At 36.4% G+C, this 15,647-nt stretch overlaps 3 protein-coding genes and 1 long non-coding RNA gene across 5 annotated transcripts; 2 read left to right on the top strand and 2 right to left on the bottom strand.

Annotated features, from left to right (window-relative positions):
- Positions 1-402: 402 nt before the first annotated feature.
- Positions 403-14,981, top strand: LOC136818260 (uncharacterized). Its single transcript, XM_067074636.1, has 5 exons — positions 403-805; positions 1,015-1,090; positions 1,569-1,625; positions 11,078-11,224; positions 14,832-14,981. Exons 1-5 carry the CDS (start codon positions 671-673, stop codon positions 14,906-14,908), a joined length of 492 nt encoding a protein of 163 aa, XP_066930737.1. The 5' UTR covers positions 403-670; the 3' UTR covers positions 14,909-14,981.
- LOC136818172 (uncharacterized) lies at positions 1,885-3,559 on the bottom strand. 2 transcript variants are annotated; one of them, XR_010848210.1, is made up of 4 exons: positions 3,375-3,536; positions 2,998-3,015; positions 2,554-2,730; positions 1,885-1,964 (listed from the first exon to the last, which is right to left on the bottom strand). It is a non-coding gene; the product is annotated as an uncharacterized lncRNA (long non-coding RNA). The 2 variants fall into 2 exon arrangements; XR_010848209.1 differs by lacking the exon at positions 1,885-1,964 and having other exon boundaries at positions 2,317-2,730; positions 3,375-3,559.
- LOC136818259 (thrombospondin-1-like) lies at positions 5,814-10,090 on the bottom strand. The gene is made up of 9 exons (XM_067074635.1): positions 9,934-10,090; positions 9,803-9,832; positions 9,435-9,514; positions 8,512-8,620; positions 7,948-8,121; positions 7,142-7,306; positions 6,866-6,883; positions 6,056-6,244; positions 5,814-5,951 (listed from the first exon to the last, which is right to left on the bottom strand). Coding segments are annotated over exons 1-9 (822 nt in total). The 5' UTR covers positions 9,989-10,090; the 3' UTR covers positions 5,814-5,949.
- On the top strand, positions 13,282-13,749 carry LOC136818261 (late histone H2B.2.2-like). The gene has a single exon (XM_067074637.1). The coding sequence runs from the start codon at positions 13,335-13,337 to the stop codon at positions 13,731-13,733; it is 399 nt and encodes a 132-aa protein (XP_066930738.1). The 5' UTR covers positions 13,282-13,334; the 3' UTR covers positions 13,734-13,749.
- Positions 14,982-15,647: the final 666 nt, after the last annotated feature.

The raw sequence follows: 15,647 nt of genomic DNA on the forward strand, positions 1-15,647 counted from the left end.
ATGTTACACTGGGGAAAGGCTTGATGGTACAGGAGTGTATTCAATACTAATTAAGGAGAAAACAAAGAGCGTAGTACACATTGAACGTAATTAAAGGCTAGAAAAGATGTCTAATTTTATCAATTTTGGAAGGCAATTATGGAAAACAAGGTTTTCGTCTGGGACAAAATTTCTAGCTGGTAAAGTTTCTTAGGTGAACTGTATTTGAAGATAAAGTTCTGTTTAAAATTTCCACTTAATAGTGGATACTTGGAACGTCTGCAAGGAAAATTGTATTTGAAGACAAAGTTCTCTGTAAACAGACCTCTAATGTTTAAAATCTTTAACATGTCTTGTACATTATATCAATTTCACATCAGATTTCTCTTTTCTGTTTTCTGTAAATTTATCTTTCTGTGAAAGGGTTACTAAGTATTTACCAAACAAACAGAATGACTAAAAAAGTTTTTAAATTGTAAAAAAATTGAACAGAAAATATTGCATTATTCTTGTGAGTGAGGGCTGTATTTTGATTCTTTATCTTAGGTAGTGTATTGATGGAATTCGGTGACTGAAGATTGACGTCACTGCTTTGTTGAAAATATTTGACGTCAATCAATAAAAGCGAAAATTTAAAGCAGTTTTCTGAGAGACTAGAATTCTAACATAAAACTTAAATATAAGAATTACAATGGACTCTCATGCGAAAGAAATGCGGCCTAACGTCCCATTGAGACTTGACCGTACCTACTTATCACCTACTAGAAGACACAACCCACAAATGTTGGGGTTGGTCTACCAGTCACCGTTAAAACCTGAAGGACAGGTATTATAAAACGCCTTCTGCAATATTTAACTTTCTCAAAATTTGTGCAGTTGACTAAATTTTAAATTGGTTGAATTGTCATCAATAAAATGCTAAGTTTATCAATGGAACTTTTTGGTTCCAAAACTCCGATAACTATGATTCTGTAGAAAGCCTTTTCCCAACAAAACTGATTTTGATCTGTAACTTTGTTTTGCTTTTTTTCTTAGCATTTGGCGATTTGGGATCATGAGCCAGTATTTCGTCAAACCATCTCTCGCTTCCCAAACCTTATGAACCATTTAGGTGAGCTAATATTTGTTTCAAAATTTTAAAAGGCTTAATATACCTGAGATAAGTGAACGGTACAAACCAGTAGTACATATAGAAGGTTTCATGGGCGCTGTGGTGGGTAAAGTGGAAATTGACTTGGTTTCTGCTCGGACTGTAGCACTTGGCAAGTGAATGAACCTTCGCCAGGGTCAACCAATGCCAAATGAGGGGTGTTGGGTAGTCAGTCCAAGGTGCTAACGGGATGTTCATTGAAAGAATCTATAGTTGTAAATGCGCTTCAAAGCCAGCAGCAACTCAACCAAATAGAAATAGCTAAGCTTACGATCCGGAGAAGTCTAAATAATATGAGATGGAAGCATCCCTTCCCGTCAAAATGATTTTCGTTCGAAAAATGAGGTAGAAAAATATATATGCCATACAGTATGGGGCTTGATTTTGATCCCTTTTACTCTTGGAACAATTTAAATCATTATTTTTTGTTTGGTTATAGGTATGGTGAATTTCCACAGTGGCAATCAAGCAAATGTCTGGCCAAGTGATCGACAACGTAAGTTAATTTGAAATTATGTTAAAGATTTGATTCTGCACTTTTATTTTTTCTTCACTCTGAGAGGGATATATACATGAGGATAAATCATACTCATTCTGTGTGAAAAACGGTTTTTATATCGCAATTTTTTTCCGCAATAATGCTAGTGAGCTTCAATAAAAACCCGATCAAAAATAGCAGCTATAGCCCAGGGATAATAAGGTTTAATGCAAATATAAACGCCAGTTGATTAGAAAACATATCGGTTTTTAAAATGAAATATATTTTGTGAACAATTTTTAAAAATGAGTTTACAATTGATGTCTGTTAAAGAGCAAGATTGAACGTCGGCGTCTCCTGAAACGATAGATATAACATAGTAGTCTTCATTCTCGTCATCAAATGTATAAAATCTTTGCGAAAATATATTTTGAAACACCCCTGTCTCACAGCCCCGATGAAACTTTTTCCTACAGCGGGGACAATAATTCTATTGTTCCAAGGTTAGAAAATCCAGTGGGGATGGTTTTGAAGTGCAATTTCTAAACAGTAAATTTCGAATGGGGGATGAAATCAAAGTCAATTTCTCAGTGGGGCTGAAATTCTAGGGTATTCTTCCCACCAGGGACGAAATTTTTGCCAAATTTTCCGGTGGGGCTAGGACCCAGCGGGTCTGTGACACAGGGGTGTTTTGAAGATCGACAAAGCATTTCATAACATTATATAACATTTCAATCTTTAATAACAAGATAAACCCTCACACACCCGAGTGAATGTCTGGAACGCCAATTTTGCATTATTAGCAAGGGCTGAATGCATACTAAACTGGAACCCAGTTCTTTAGTTTATGATTCTAAAGGGTTGATGAATCTTAGGCTGACATGGTTTTTTGTAGGATTTTTTTAATCAAAATAATCCCTTTGTAAAGGCTTGATTTAAAACTTACAGCATCTAGCGTCTCTGCTCCAATCACAACGTCCACAATTAGGGTTGTAAACAAGATTTCTACCGGCGCAAGGTTTGCACCAAGCAGTGTTCTCTCCACAATGTAGAAAGAACCAACCGTGGCCTGCGAAAATCACATCAACACCACGTCTCGTACATTCAGAGTAAGATACTCGGCCTAGGTGAATAAAGGGAGAAAGCAACTTCAGTTGAATGAAACTATATACTTCGGATATACTTCTTTGCAGAACGCACCTATAAACCTTTTTTACAGTGAAGCACTGAGCCTTCTTAGCTCGAGCCTCTATCATGATTTGAATATATTCTTATAATAAGCGACGAGTTTTGCTTCCCATTCAGATATAGAACCTACAACTCAGATTCTTTGCAATTATTCATTCCCTGTTTGTGCGCCTAGTTATGGAAATTGAAAATAGATACTTACAAGGAACCCACCATTGACCTAAGAAATGAAAGAAAAAGTGTTATCTGATGGGAAATTGGTACAATATTGCATTTCGTGAACGCTATCAGAATCATTGAAGCTGCTAAGGGGTTGAGTCGTTTTCAGAATTTTGGAAAAACTGAGGGACTATAAGTACTCTTTGGAGATACCAGCAATTTGTGTACTGAGACGTAAACATCTTAATCAGAGTCAAGAAACAGATTTAAGACATCTATACTTAAATTCAAAGAATACTTTTTAGATTTTTGTCATAAGTCTCCAAAATAACCAAGAAACTTAAATAAAAGTTAAAGTTCCATAAAATAACAAAAACAACAATACAATACACATCAACATATCAATATATGTTCCATTACCATTGGAATCAGCTTTTTCAAAACATTTCCGACATGGTAAATCATTTGATGGCGGTTGGATGGGCGGAGTGGGTGTCTCTGTTTCTGGTGTGGGCGGTTCAGAAAACAGTGACTCATCTGTTGTTGGTATGGGAGGTGGACCTTTTCGCGAAAGTAAATGTCTTTAAAAATTCTAGGAAGGGTCATTCGCGAAAGCTTATGCTCGCGAAAAACTCTTGACAAAATAGAAAATCTGTAAAACTTCAAATTTTGAATAAAATGTGACTTCTATGGCACTTTTTAGCCTGCTAAGTTTATGCTCGCGAAAAATATTTTTTCGTTAAATTCGCGAAAGTAAATGTCGTGAATTTCGCGATTTTTCAAAGTATACTTTTTAGATTTTTTCCTCGCGAAAGTTTCTACCCGCGAAAGTTTGTACGCCTAAAGTAACAGCTTGAATACAGAAAATGTCTCCAGTGAGCCGAGCTGAATATTCTGTGAGAATAAGAAAAACACAATTCATTCCTCCAAAGACGGAGCTTGCTACTTTAGTCGGTGATAGAAGCGCTAATAAGACTTTCATGTGCGGCATTGGAAAAAAGAAACAGGCAAAAAGATTTGATCAATTTCATAATAATTCTTTGTAGAATATTTCCTACACTGCATAATTGTTAGATCTGGTTTAAATAACTTATTGGCCCTTTTTACGCCGGCCCTTATTGGCGTTATTCTTAGGCTCTTGGCGTAATAAGGGCCGGCGTTAAAAAGGCCGGTGTAAAAAGGGCCAAAATCTTGCAAATTTAACTTTAAAGTGGCGTTAATTTTTTACAATTTTTCTCAATCTAAAGGATTTTAGGTATGATTAGAAGATAAAAAAGTATTCATTGTTTTACTCCATATCTAAAACTTCGCAAAAATACAGCTGATAGAAGTTTCAAGAACCCATTGGTATGGTGCAATTGCACACCCCTTTTGATTTTGGAATTTTCAACAGTTTACTACTGAAAAATGATATTCTAATGTAAATTGAAGTATAAATAGCGATTCTAACAAATTTTGGCGTTATTTACGGCCCTAATTGGCGTAAGCCCAAAATCAGGCTGTGGCGTAATAAGGGCCGGCGTAAAAGCGGTCGGCGTTAAATTAGGGCCGGCGTAAAAAGGGCCGATAAGGTAGGCTTCATTTTTGGCACGGTATCGAGTACCCTAGTCTCACCACTTACCTAAAACAGTAGCTGCCATTGTGGTAAGTAAAACCATGCAGATATATTCCATGACGAGGTGTAGGATTTAATGTTCTTTTTTCTTGTAGAAAAAGATATGACGTTAGTTCTGCAAGTTAACATGGTATCAACATGATATCAAAAGACTTTATACCTCCTGTACACGTCACCAAATTACTATTCCCTCTTTTCATTAAGAGTTATATCTTTTGCAAAAAATTGAATTTCTACCGGGAAAGGGTTGACTCTATCTGATTACCAGTACTTTACTACTGAGATATGAATATCGAAGGGTTATTCACAGCATTCTTTCGTCCCTCTAAAGAATACCGAAACCTAACAACAATCATACCCCGATGTTGAAATTAGCTTTTTTTAAACCACTTCAAAGGTAGAAATTAATTTGAAATTGAGTTTCTTTCATAAAAATCCTCTGCTAACTACCGAATATCTTCAACGAAAGTAACCTAATTTTGGCCAACTCTAATACCACAAAAATACCCATATCAAGGTTAATGTCACAAGAGGATAAAAGTTCGCGTTTTTAGTATTTAAAATTTTCAACTTGTTAACCTTACTCAACTACACCTAATTCTAAGCTGTACATAGTGATTCTAAAGGAGAGTTTTTTAGCTTTATATCGGAGGAAAAAATGCTGTCTTAGCATTTTCGATTATTTTTAACACCCTTAAAAATTGACATCAACCTACGACATCATATCCGTCAAGTCGTCAACGACTGACGTATTTTTGGGCATCTTTGCAAAGTAAACAACAAAGCATTACCATATAAACATACAAAATGGCAAAAGTGAACTGTTTCGAACCAGAAGCAGAAATGAACTAATTTTGATATAGAAAAGTTGTGACAACAATCATAACCCCTTTAGAACTTCTCATTGAGTCTGTTTTTAAACTTATTGATATCATAATTCTAAGCAAAAATAAATGTGATATGACCAAAAAGAACCATTAACATGAGCTTAAGCTTAAGACAAAGCGTTTTTAAAAGGTCTCTCACTTCATAAGGCCCTTGGTGATGTGGTTTTTGTCTTTTGGTCAAAACATAAAGTTACAAAGGTTTTTTTGAGAGACACCGCCACACCACATTTCAAGCCAAGAGAAAACGATTTAAGTTGAAATGAAAAGTGGCTTTGACGGCCTTCTTTTTCCACCCCCATTCCACCCCTTAAGAGCAAATTCTACTAACTACACTGATAAATTGGAGACATGGTGTCATTGTAGCGTTAAAAATATATTCTATTAGATCCTGTTCTATATTGTTCTTGAAATAATATATTTTACGCATGAAATCTAAAATGCGGTAAATTCTTGACGATTAAAAATTCCTTTGCTTCTTCTCGATGTCGATGATTCCTGTAAAACAGAACAAAATTCAAAATCAAGATAGAAATACTTTTACAATGTCAAAACATTGAGTATATTTAACCAATACTGATGAAGAGATTGTCAATACTTACAACACTTTGCGTCACGAGTCCAATCACAACGTCCGCATTTGGCATTGTAAACGAGATTTCTGGCGCCGCAAGGTTTACACCAAGCAGCATCGGCTCCACAATGTAAAAAGTACCATCCGTGACCAGCGTGCATTCCGTGAATGGAAGCCTCGTTTGCACGCATTGTGCACTCGGAACGTGCAACTCGACCTGGAATTTAGTAGAGAGTAAGATTAGCTGATTGTTGGAAGTTTTCAGAACCCTTTACCTTTTAAGATCAGTGGCAGATGTAGTGCCACTGACGATAGTAGAACAATTTAATGAAAACCTTTGTTTTGAGTCATGCTCGTTAGATGAGATGTGACTATGGTAAATCCTAACTTCAAGTTCTATATACTCTCTAGTACCTAGTAAGCGCCCCCCCCGTTAATTAATTTTTATAAAATTTTCCATTATTTTAACGACCCGGTTATTAATTTGTTACCCTTTTACATTTTATGTGTGAAGTCCAACCCCCCGCCCATTAGGTACAAAAGAGTAGTTAAATGGTGGGTTTCTGCTGATTGGTGCTAACGAACTTAACCATGCATCTTTTCGTTCGTGAACGTTTCATCGGGTATGGTACCTCGAAAATATATCTAATGTTAGTCTGAATCGCAGACCTCTATAGAGATCCTACATTTTCTATGAGCAGAATCCAATATGCAAACATTTATGAGTATTACTGCAGTATTATCTTGAATTTTAAGAATTATCGTCTAATTATTGTTTGGCATCGCAGAAAATGGAGTTTGTATAATGCTTAAAAAGATAGAAAAGACATCGACTTACACATATTATACCATCGACCTAGAAATTGAAAAGATAATAAACATTATTAGGTTTCAATGAAAGCCACAACATTATGCGAGAAAGATGTAGGCAATTCAGGTTGGAGTTGGTTTCAGCCTGTATGACAAAAACTGAAGTAACAAATGGAAGCTTATTGTGCTAACTTGACTTAACGTGTTAACTTGACAAAACGACTAGGCTAATTATATCTGTTTCGTACATGGCCCTAACAAAGTACCGTAAAAAGATAGAAATCGACGAAAATCAATTTCATACCATTAGCTCTTGCTTTGTCGTAACATCCTCGACATGCTAAACCTATGGATGGCTCTTTTGTGGTAGTTGGCTCGCGAGTGGTGCTGGTAGTTGTAGGTTCAGGAGTGGTAGTGGTTGTGGGGAGTGGGGTAGTGGTGGTGGGTTCTGGAGTGGTGGTGGTGGTAGCTAGACAGAATTAAAACTTAATATAATACAGAGGTACCTTCATAAGTACAATTTGCAAAATTGACTTATTCCCATAGTTTTTCTTTTTTATCTTTGGTGTTATATTTATTTCTGATATTTTCCAATACTGAGCATAGAATAGAGCTTAGTTGTTACCCTGAGTATCAGAGGTTGAGAATATTTCAACCTCTGAAGACCAATAATAGAAATTTTATCGCGCATGTGCCAATCTAATCACTATAGAAAGAATCAAAGATGAAGAGCAAATATTACCATATTAATGTCTAGCAGACTGTATCAGTATGAAGTTTACTATTTACGAATTCCCCAGAAACATCCAAGTGTAATTGAAATGAGTTTCTTTCAAAAGAAATCTTTTACATGATCCCCAAATGTATAACAGATTTGTTTTCAACGACGGGAATAAAAATATCAACTTTGAACTTCATCCAAGATCTTGGATGGTCGTCATGGTTACTTTTCTCTGCGTTGATTGCGCGATGAATAGAATCTGGATTGGTCGGCACAGCGTCGATATATGATTTCGACCTGTGCTTTTCACGGTACTTAGTTGTAGTGTAGAAAGCAGTTCGGTTTGTATGTAATAAAATTAAATGAAATACTTCTTTAACTTAACATACTTGTTGGACATTCTCCATTGTTGCAAGTCTCAACTTTCACTGCGGGTCCTTGACACTCAGTTCCGCAATATTGTGGTTCCGGATTATCACACATCCGGATGTAAGTGATCATTCCGGCACCGCACGATTCGGAACATTCACCAGATGGAATCCATTCACTCCAGTTGCCATTCACTGTGGGAAAAATGAAAATTTGGCAAATTGACTTTTAAAAATACACGCTTTTTTTTAAAAACCACTGAATTTTGGTTCAGGGTAGGCTTAAATGTTTGAAAATTTAAGGCTTGAATTTTCTTACGATGTTCTTAAAACGCTTAGTTGGCCAGTTTTAAGACTGGTGTTCTAATAAAGTTGTTCTTATAAAAAAAGCGTGTACCGTACCTGGCTGGAAAAACACGATTTGTTCTAGTAATGATTTGAGCTGTTCTTGGGTAAAAAAACTGGTGCTCTGAAAATCGGGGGGGGGGTCTATGTTCTAATAAATCGAACAGTTTAGCTGGCTGGCAAGAAAGAACAGATATTTGTGATTTTTTTTTGTCAGTGGCTGCTTCTGTTGTGACTCACCAGGACACATGACGTCAGCATTGCAACCGTACAATTTTTCTTCACTTTCTCCTTTACACGGTGTTCCGCCATATTTAGCGATTGGTGCGCTGCATTCACGTCTTCGAATCTAAAGAAACAAATAAGCGTGAGAATTTCTTGCTATGGTATGTCAGTATTCTTTCTCCCGTTTCGCCATCATTTTATAGCAAAATGCAAGGATCACTAAAATGTTTTTAACAGGACACTGTGGGATCAGATCTCTATTTGTTTTTATTGATTAGGTGTTGAATAACATGATCTTTATCCCCACTTAGGTACCCTGAGTATCAGAGGTTAAGTTTTCAAAGAAAATAGTAACCTCTGAAGACAAATAATAGAAATTTTATCGCGCATGTGTCAATCTAATCACTGTAGAAAAAATCAAAGATTAAGAGCAAATATTACCATATTGATGTCTAGCAGACTGTATCAGTATGCAGTTTACTATTTACGAATTCCCCAGAAACCTCCAAGTGTGGTTGAAATGAGTTTATTTCGAAAGAAATCTTTTACATGATCCCCAAATGTATAACAGTAATTACTAAACTTTTAATTATGGAAATGTCACTTTAATTGAATCGAAATAATAGACAGACTTTATGTTATGATTCTCTATCACTGACTCTTTTTACAAAGCATTGATGACTTTTTGTAAGTTGTGTTTTCAACGACGGGAATAAAAATATCGACTATGACGCTCATCCAAGATCTTGGATGGTCGTCATGGTTACTTTTGTCTTCGCTGATTGCGCGATGAATAGAATCTCGATTCGTCGGCACAGCGTAAATATATGATTTTGAGCTGTGCTTTTCACGGTACCACTTAGGTTGAAAGTTATAGGGAAGTAAATATGTGCTTGGTCTCTGTTCCGGCCTTTTTCTTGAAAATATTGCCTGCTAACCTGAAATCCACCTTGTTTTTGACTGTCACACGTGACGGAACAAATACTCCATGCGCTCCACTCGCCCCAGCCTCCGTTTACTGTGGCGGAAAAGAAGAAACACTTTATAAGACAAAGTTATGAAAAAATCACAATTCACTTGGAGTGGGGGGAGAGATTTCGAGTTTGGAAACAAAACCTACACCTAGCAAGTACAGAGGCGACGCGTTGAAACTGAAACGTATTCATCCAACGTTATATCTTTTGCTCTCGTCTTTTTGCCATTTTGAAGTGCATAGTGCAGATTCTGAGATTCCCGAAAAGGTTTTTTAGACGGGAATGTAGGGCTGTTTTGAGAATATAGAAATGATCAGAAAATATTTCAATACCTGGTTCTCCACACTGATCGACATCAGAAGCTAAAAGAGAAAGGAAAGATTGAGGAATGACTTGTATGATAAATGGAGAGTAGACACGCATGGTTTGAGACTTTTGAGGTATTAAAATATTTCTACATTACCTTGAGCAGATACTGTTAAAAGTATAAGACATATCACAATAGTTATCATTTTCATCAAAGGGCTCGAGAGGCTAAAGAATTCAATTTTGGATGATGACCCAACAACACAAATCAAATGTTTCTACTGCTAATGTTGTATCGAAATTTCACGCTATTTATCCCCCTAAAAGTATAAGGGTAAATTTTAATCAAAGCACGTTTGAAAACATGAAATACGTCAATATTTTGAAATCTGTTCAAATGACCAAACGATTAGAAAGTTATTTGGCATTTCAGCTTTATTTGATGTGTGATGAAAGAAGACTTTCTTTCTATAAAATATAAATTAGTAAATGAATGTCATCGAGGGCCTCGTTCTCAAACTGTCGTTGCCAAATTATCTTGTCTTAATAAATACGCAATGGTTGTTTGCATTGATTAATCTACTTGAAAACGAGGCTTGTCAATGATTTTAATATATTGGGCTCTTCCAGAAAATGTTCGTACATGGGGGAGTGGAGGATTTAGTGTCCGGGGGGGAGTAGTGAAAAATCTAAAGAACTTGCTCTACTGTTGGGGGTAATTTTGAATGTCCAGGGGGCCAACTGATGCTTCTCCGGGGGGTTAGACCTGTTGTCCGGGGGTCAAAAGTCACAATGTCCGGGGGGTATTCGAGAAATATTTTGACTTGGAGTCGACCAGCTTTTCATGTTTAGGAACATCTCAGTATATTTGACTAAAAAAGGAGTATCAAGTATCAAGTATCAAGTTTCCAAATATTGGTCAGATTTAACTTGGAGTTGGATATTTAATATCTTCATTCTGCTGAAAGCCTGCTTTAAAATTACGTATGATGAGGTCTACGAAAGGGAGCATTTTACTTGGGACCCCTATCTGATATTTCAATTTCAATGCAAAAGCGGGTTAATTTTTGTCGAGTTTGGCGAATTTAGCAAAATTTACAAAATTGCTGCCTTTTCAAATTTAAAAGCTTTTTCATGACTTTCTAAAATATTCCCTAATTTTGTCGAAAAAAAAAGAACCAATTTACCCTTTGCTAAAATCAGCTCAAAATAACCTCTCTCATCATAAAAGGTAGATAATTATATAACCAGATCATCATGATTTTCTCACCCACCCCGATATAATAATTTCTTATTTTCAGGTGCACCACCAGTCATCCACCGTAGTTTGAAATCGACCAATCGGTACAGTTATCAAAACCCGAACGAGTATACCGGACTAGCGAACGTGTCTAAACAACTCAAACAAAAAAGTTGCCGACCACCAAGCAGGCCTGCCATCGGCATAGGTGAGTTGTCATACTTTAATGGGTTTAATTTTTGCGGGTACTTAACTTCGCAGTTCACAACGGTTCACAGCTCAAAATTCGGAAGTTTCAAGGAATTTAATTTCGCGGCTGAGAGGATTTTTTGTTTAAAAATATGGTCAAAATACGGATGATACTTTAAGGGGGCATAACTTTTGATGCAAAAACTATTACTTGCATAAATACATGGCATTTTTTTAGATCTACGTCGTTTGATTTTTTTGGGTATTTTTCCTCGTTTTGACTAATTTTTCATCAAATTTGATTTTTCATGTATGAATTCCGAAAAAGGGGAATAAAAACTTTATAATACCGAAATTCCGAAGCATAAATTCATGGATTTCCGATACCGAAACAATTTCAGCATTCCGAAATACCACACTGAAAGAGGCTTGGCAGTGAACGTGTTTAAAAAAGTGAGAAACACGTGTGTACCCCTTTCTCACAGACACACTGGAAAAATTGGCCCAGTAGAATCCAATTCTCACTACAAAATATTATGCTATTTTTACCATCCCCACTGAATTTTTTGACTTGAAAACAAAAGAACTAAATCCTCAGCCATAAAAAACATGGGAATTTCAATCCCCATCGAGTTTCAGTCCGAGTAGTAATCAAAATTTAGAGGAAACAGAATTTTTAGTAAAGGAATTTAATTTGGCGGATGGCCGAAAAGTGAATTTGACGTTGCAATGAAGGATATTTTTGGCCAGAAATCCTTTTCAAAAATATGTCAAAAATTTTGCGTTGATCCCAATAAAAAGCCTCTTCGATGTCCAGACGAAATTTTCCCAGCTTGGCGAATTGGTTGTGAAAAGATAACCAGATAAAACTTAGCTCAGAGATTCATTCCATGGTCCTGTTTAGTAAGCGTAAGACCACCAAATATTTTTAAGAAATAAATACACTCTAAAGAAGATATGAGGACTTTTCAGATTTTCGTTTCTCACGTTGAAATTCCCAGACCGAATGTCATCAATTCATCAATCGAACAAGTTCCAACGAAAATCGCGATCGATGGATAAGTACCAACGTGTACTCGTAAAGGTCGAAGCAAATAAGGCCAATACGCTGTCGAATTAATCAAATGTTATCTTTTGAAATTTTTGATGAAATCACTGCTATTTTTATAAAAACTTTGTCCGAAATTTCATAGGGCACTTTATAGCTTTGGAACTTGCAGATATGAAAACCAGAGACTTTAGATTGATTTTTGAGTTATTGAATTCTTCTATCTACATGAAAAAATATTTACAAAAGGAAAAAATACAAGATCAAAAACTACAATTAAAAAAATCACCAATTAGTTGGCTGTTTGGACAGTTTCCTTGCTTTCTTCGGAGACTACGGTTTCATCAGTTTTCAACTTCTTGAGGGTGATCGCGTCTTCTTCTTGTGATAATTCTTTTCGTTTGTTATCTTCTGAATCCTTCTCGTCCGAAACTTCTTCTGTCGTCTCTCCTTCGACATTTTCTGGTTTGCTTTCAGTTTTTGGTTCTTCGGCTTTTGCAACCTCCTCTACTTGAGCTGGTTGTTCGACTTCAGTTGCTTTCTCCTTAGTTTCAGCAGCTGGGGCATCAGTAACCTCTTTATTTTCAGTGTCCTGGCTTGCAGATGGAGTAGTTCCTTTAGTTGAAGATCGTCTACCACGAGGCATTTTGTTGTTAGATTTATGAAAACTGGAGTACGTGTCTTCTTGCTTTTTTTTACAAAGTCTAGCACTGAATATTTTCATAAATTTGTAAAGTGTTGATTGCTTCCCGCCAAAAAGCTTTTCGAACGTTCGTTTATCCCTTTAATACTTTCGAACGTTTAGTGGAATTGCGGACGTTGATGGACCATCTATTTCAGAACTTTCGAACGTTCGTTTATCCTTCGAGCGATTTTTGAGCTCGACGAAATTTGTGGACGTGAAAGGAATCTCGATTTTCAAAATTCGAATGTTAGTTTATCTTTCGAATTCTTTCGAATGTGAAAATATTCGAACGTCTGTTTATCCACTTTTTGAATATAAATATGAGGAAGACTGTGAGGGGAAGCATCACATTTCATCGATAAGTGGTAACTTCGAACGTGAAAACTTTTCAAAGCAATGGCTGGAAGTCCAAAGAAACCTGCATCAAGAGCTGCAAGCCCAAAGAAAGCAAGCAAAGCAATGAAGAAAGGAGGACGAAAAGGTGGTGCCAAAGCAACCAAACGAAGAAGCAAAAGACGTGAATCTTACACCATGTACATCTACAAAGTCTTGAAACAAGTTCACCCTGATGTTGGAATCTCAAGCAAATCCATGAGCATCATGAACTCTTTCGTCAACGACATCTTTGAACGATTGGCTGGCCAAGCATCAAGACTTTGCATCCAAAACAAAAGATTGACTATGGGATCTCGTGAAGTTCAAACATCAGTTCGCCTCTTGCTTCCAGGAGAGTTGGCTAAACATGCTGTCTCAGAAGGAACCAAAGCTGTCACAAAATACACCAGCAGCAAATAGATTTGTTGGAATAAAAAAAACGGCTTTTTTTAAAGCCACAAATCACTTAAAAAACAAAGTCACTTGATATATTTTATCAGTCCCTCGTAGAATACCTTTTTTGGAGATTTTGGGAAAAAAGTAGAAAATTTTGAGAAAAGTTGCGAGTTTTACTCATTTTTCAGTGTCACTTTTTTCGAAAAAATTAAAACCTGCTTGAACTTTCACTACAGACCCGGTATGATTTTATCAGTCAGTGGGGTAAAATCGATAGGGATTTATATTCCCATTTTTTTCTTTCTAGCCAGAAAATTCAGTGGGGATGGAAAAAAAACACAGTTTTTAGCGGGAAAAAACTTCGAGATTAATTTTCCACTGGGGACAATACTTTGGCCAATTTTTCCAGTGGGAAGGGTTTCCCGTAAGTCAATCTCGCCCCCGTAAATTACAGGCTTTATTTACGTTTCAAAAAGACACAAAGAGGATACCTTAACCCTCCCTAGAATTTCATTTCATGCATATCCTAAATTCAGCCATCCAAGCAGGTTTTTCGCTAAAAAAATTCCTTTAAATGAAAATACACCTATTTCCCGTAATTCTTAAAACTAATGCACGCGCATTTTTTTGAATCTCTCCACCGTTTGGGCTCATGAGGTAAACAAACCCGTTTTTGCCTGCGTTTCCTTTAAAGTTGGTTATTTGAGCTTTTCTTAAGTTCTGTCGAACAAAATCCCCTCAATCCCCTCAAATTTTAGTATGTTCAATCTATTCATGATATTATACCACCCTGAAAATCTTTTGCCAAAAGAAGATCGCTATCAAAAGTTAGAAGCTGAAAACCCACTTTCCCTAACCCCTCGCAGGCAAAAACGCGTTCGTATACCTCCCAAACAATTTTATACACAACGGTGGAGCTCACATTTTCCCGGGCCTGAGAAGTTTGAATTACAGGAAAGGTGTATTTCTGCCAAATTTCCTTCATTTATTAAGGTTCCTATGCATAGTATTATGAGGCGCCATCACACTAAAAATCAAAAAGATTAAAAAATTGGGAACGAGGTTACCTATAGAGAAGTGTCTTATTTTGGTATCAAATTTATTTCATTTTGTCTCTTTTAGTTCCACGGCTGATCGCAAAGGATGGGCAACGACCAATCAGAATTCGAGCTGGAGCCAAGACACAATCAAGACAGTAGTAGCAAAAATGTGATTCCTTTTTGTCATAAAGTCGAAAAGAAAGTAATGAAAGCGCACCTTTCAGAAAAAGAATATTTTGAAATTTCTGCTCCTTAATTTTATCCCATTTTTCAGTTGAGGGGAAACACATGAGAGACTTTACTAAAATTATTTATGCAGGTCTTTTCAATTTATTCCTGGTTTAACCTCCCTCGACAAAGATAAAACTCATTCATAGTTTTTGCCCGTCAGGAATTGGACATAGCGGCCCTTTCTAACCCCGCCATTCCTGAATCTAGCTCTCCCTTTTTCTCCCGTTTTGAAAAATGTACCTATCTTTATCCTACCCCCTTAAACACTACTAAATTTTTGTCCCCTTTTTGTCGAGTCGAGGTTCAGCTGTTCTGATTTTTCTAGCACTTTTAGTCTAAGTTTGTTCTTATTTGGTTCTTATTTAAAGGGCACCCGTGAGGAATTAGGAATTTACTTGATTGAGATTTTTACTACAAAGACCGTAAAATTGTTTAAAATTCAGCATTTTAGGCTCAGCATCGGTCTTAAATTGTTCTTAATTATTGACGATTTTAAGCCTCTTTGTTCTTATAAAATTAAAATATTGTATTTCAATGGTCAGTTTAGAAAGATTTACTAGTCCAAAATAAAAAACTTTTGAAAAAATAACAGCTTTTTATAACCTCAGAGCAGATCATCCATTATGCGCACGCCACGCTCTGCTTAGACGATGCTATCGTCCATTAG

Source organism: Clytia hemisphaerica, unplaced genomic scaffold (genome assembly GCF_902728285.1).
Source record: "Clytia hemisphaerica strain Z4C2 unplaced genomic scaffold, Clytia hemisphaerica genome assembly, whole genome shotgun sequence".
NCBI classification, from domain to species: domain Eukaryota; kingdom Metazoa; phylum Cnidaria; class Hydrozoa; order Leptothecata; family Clytiidae; genus Clytia; species Clytia hemisphaerica.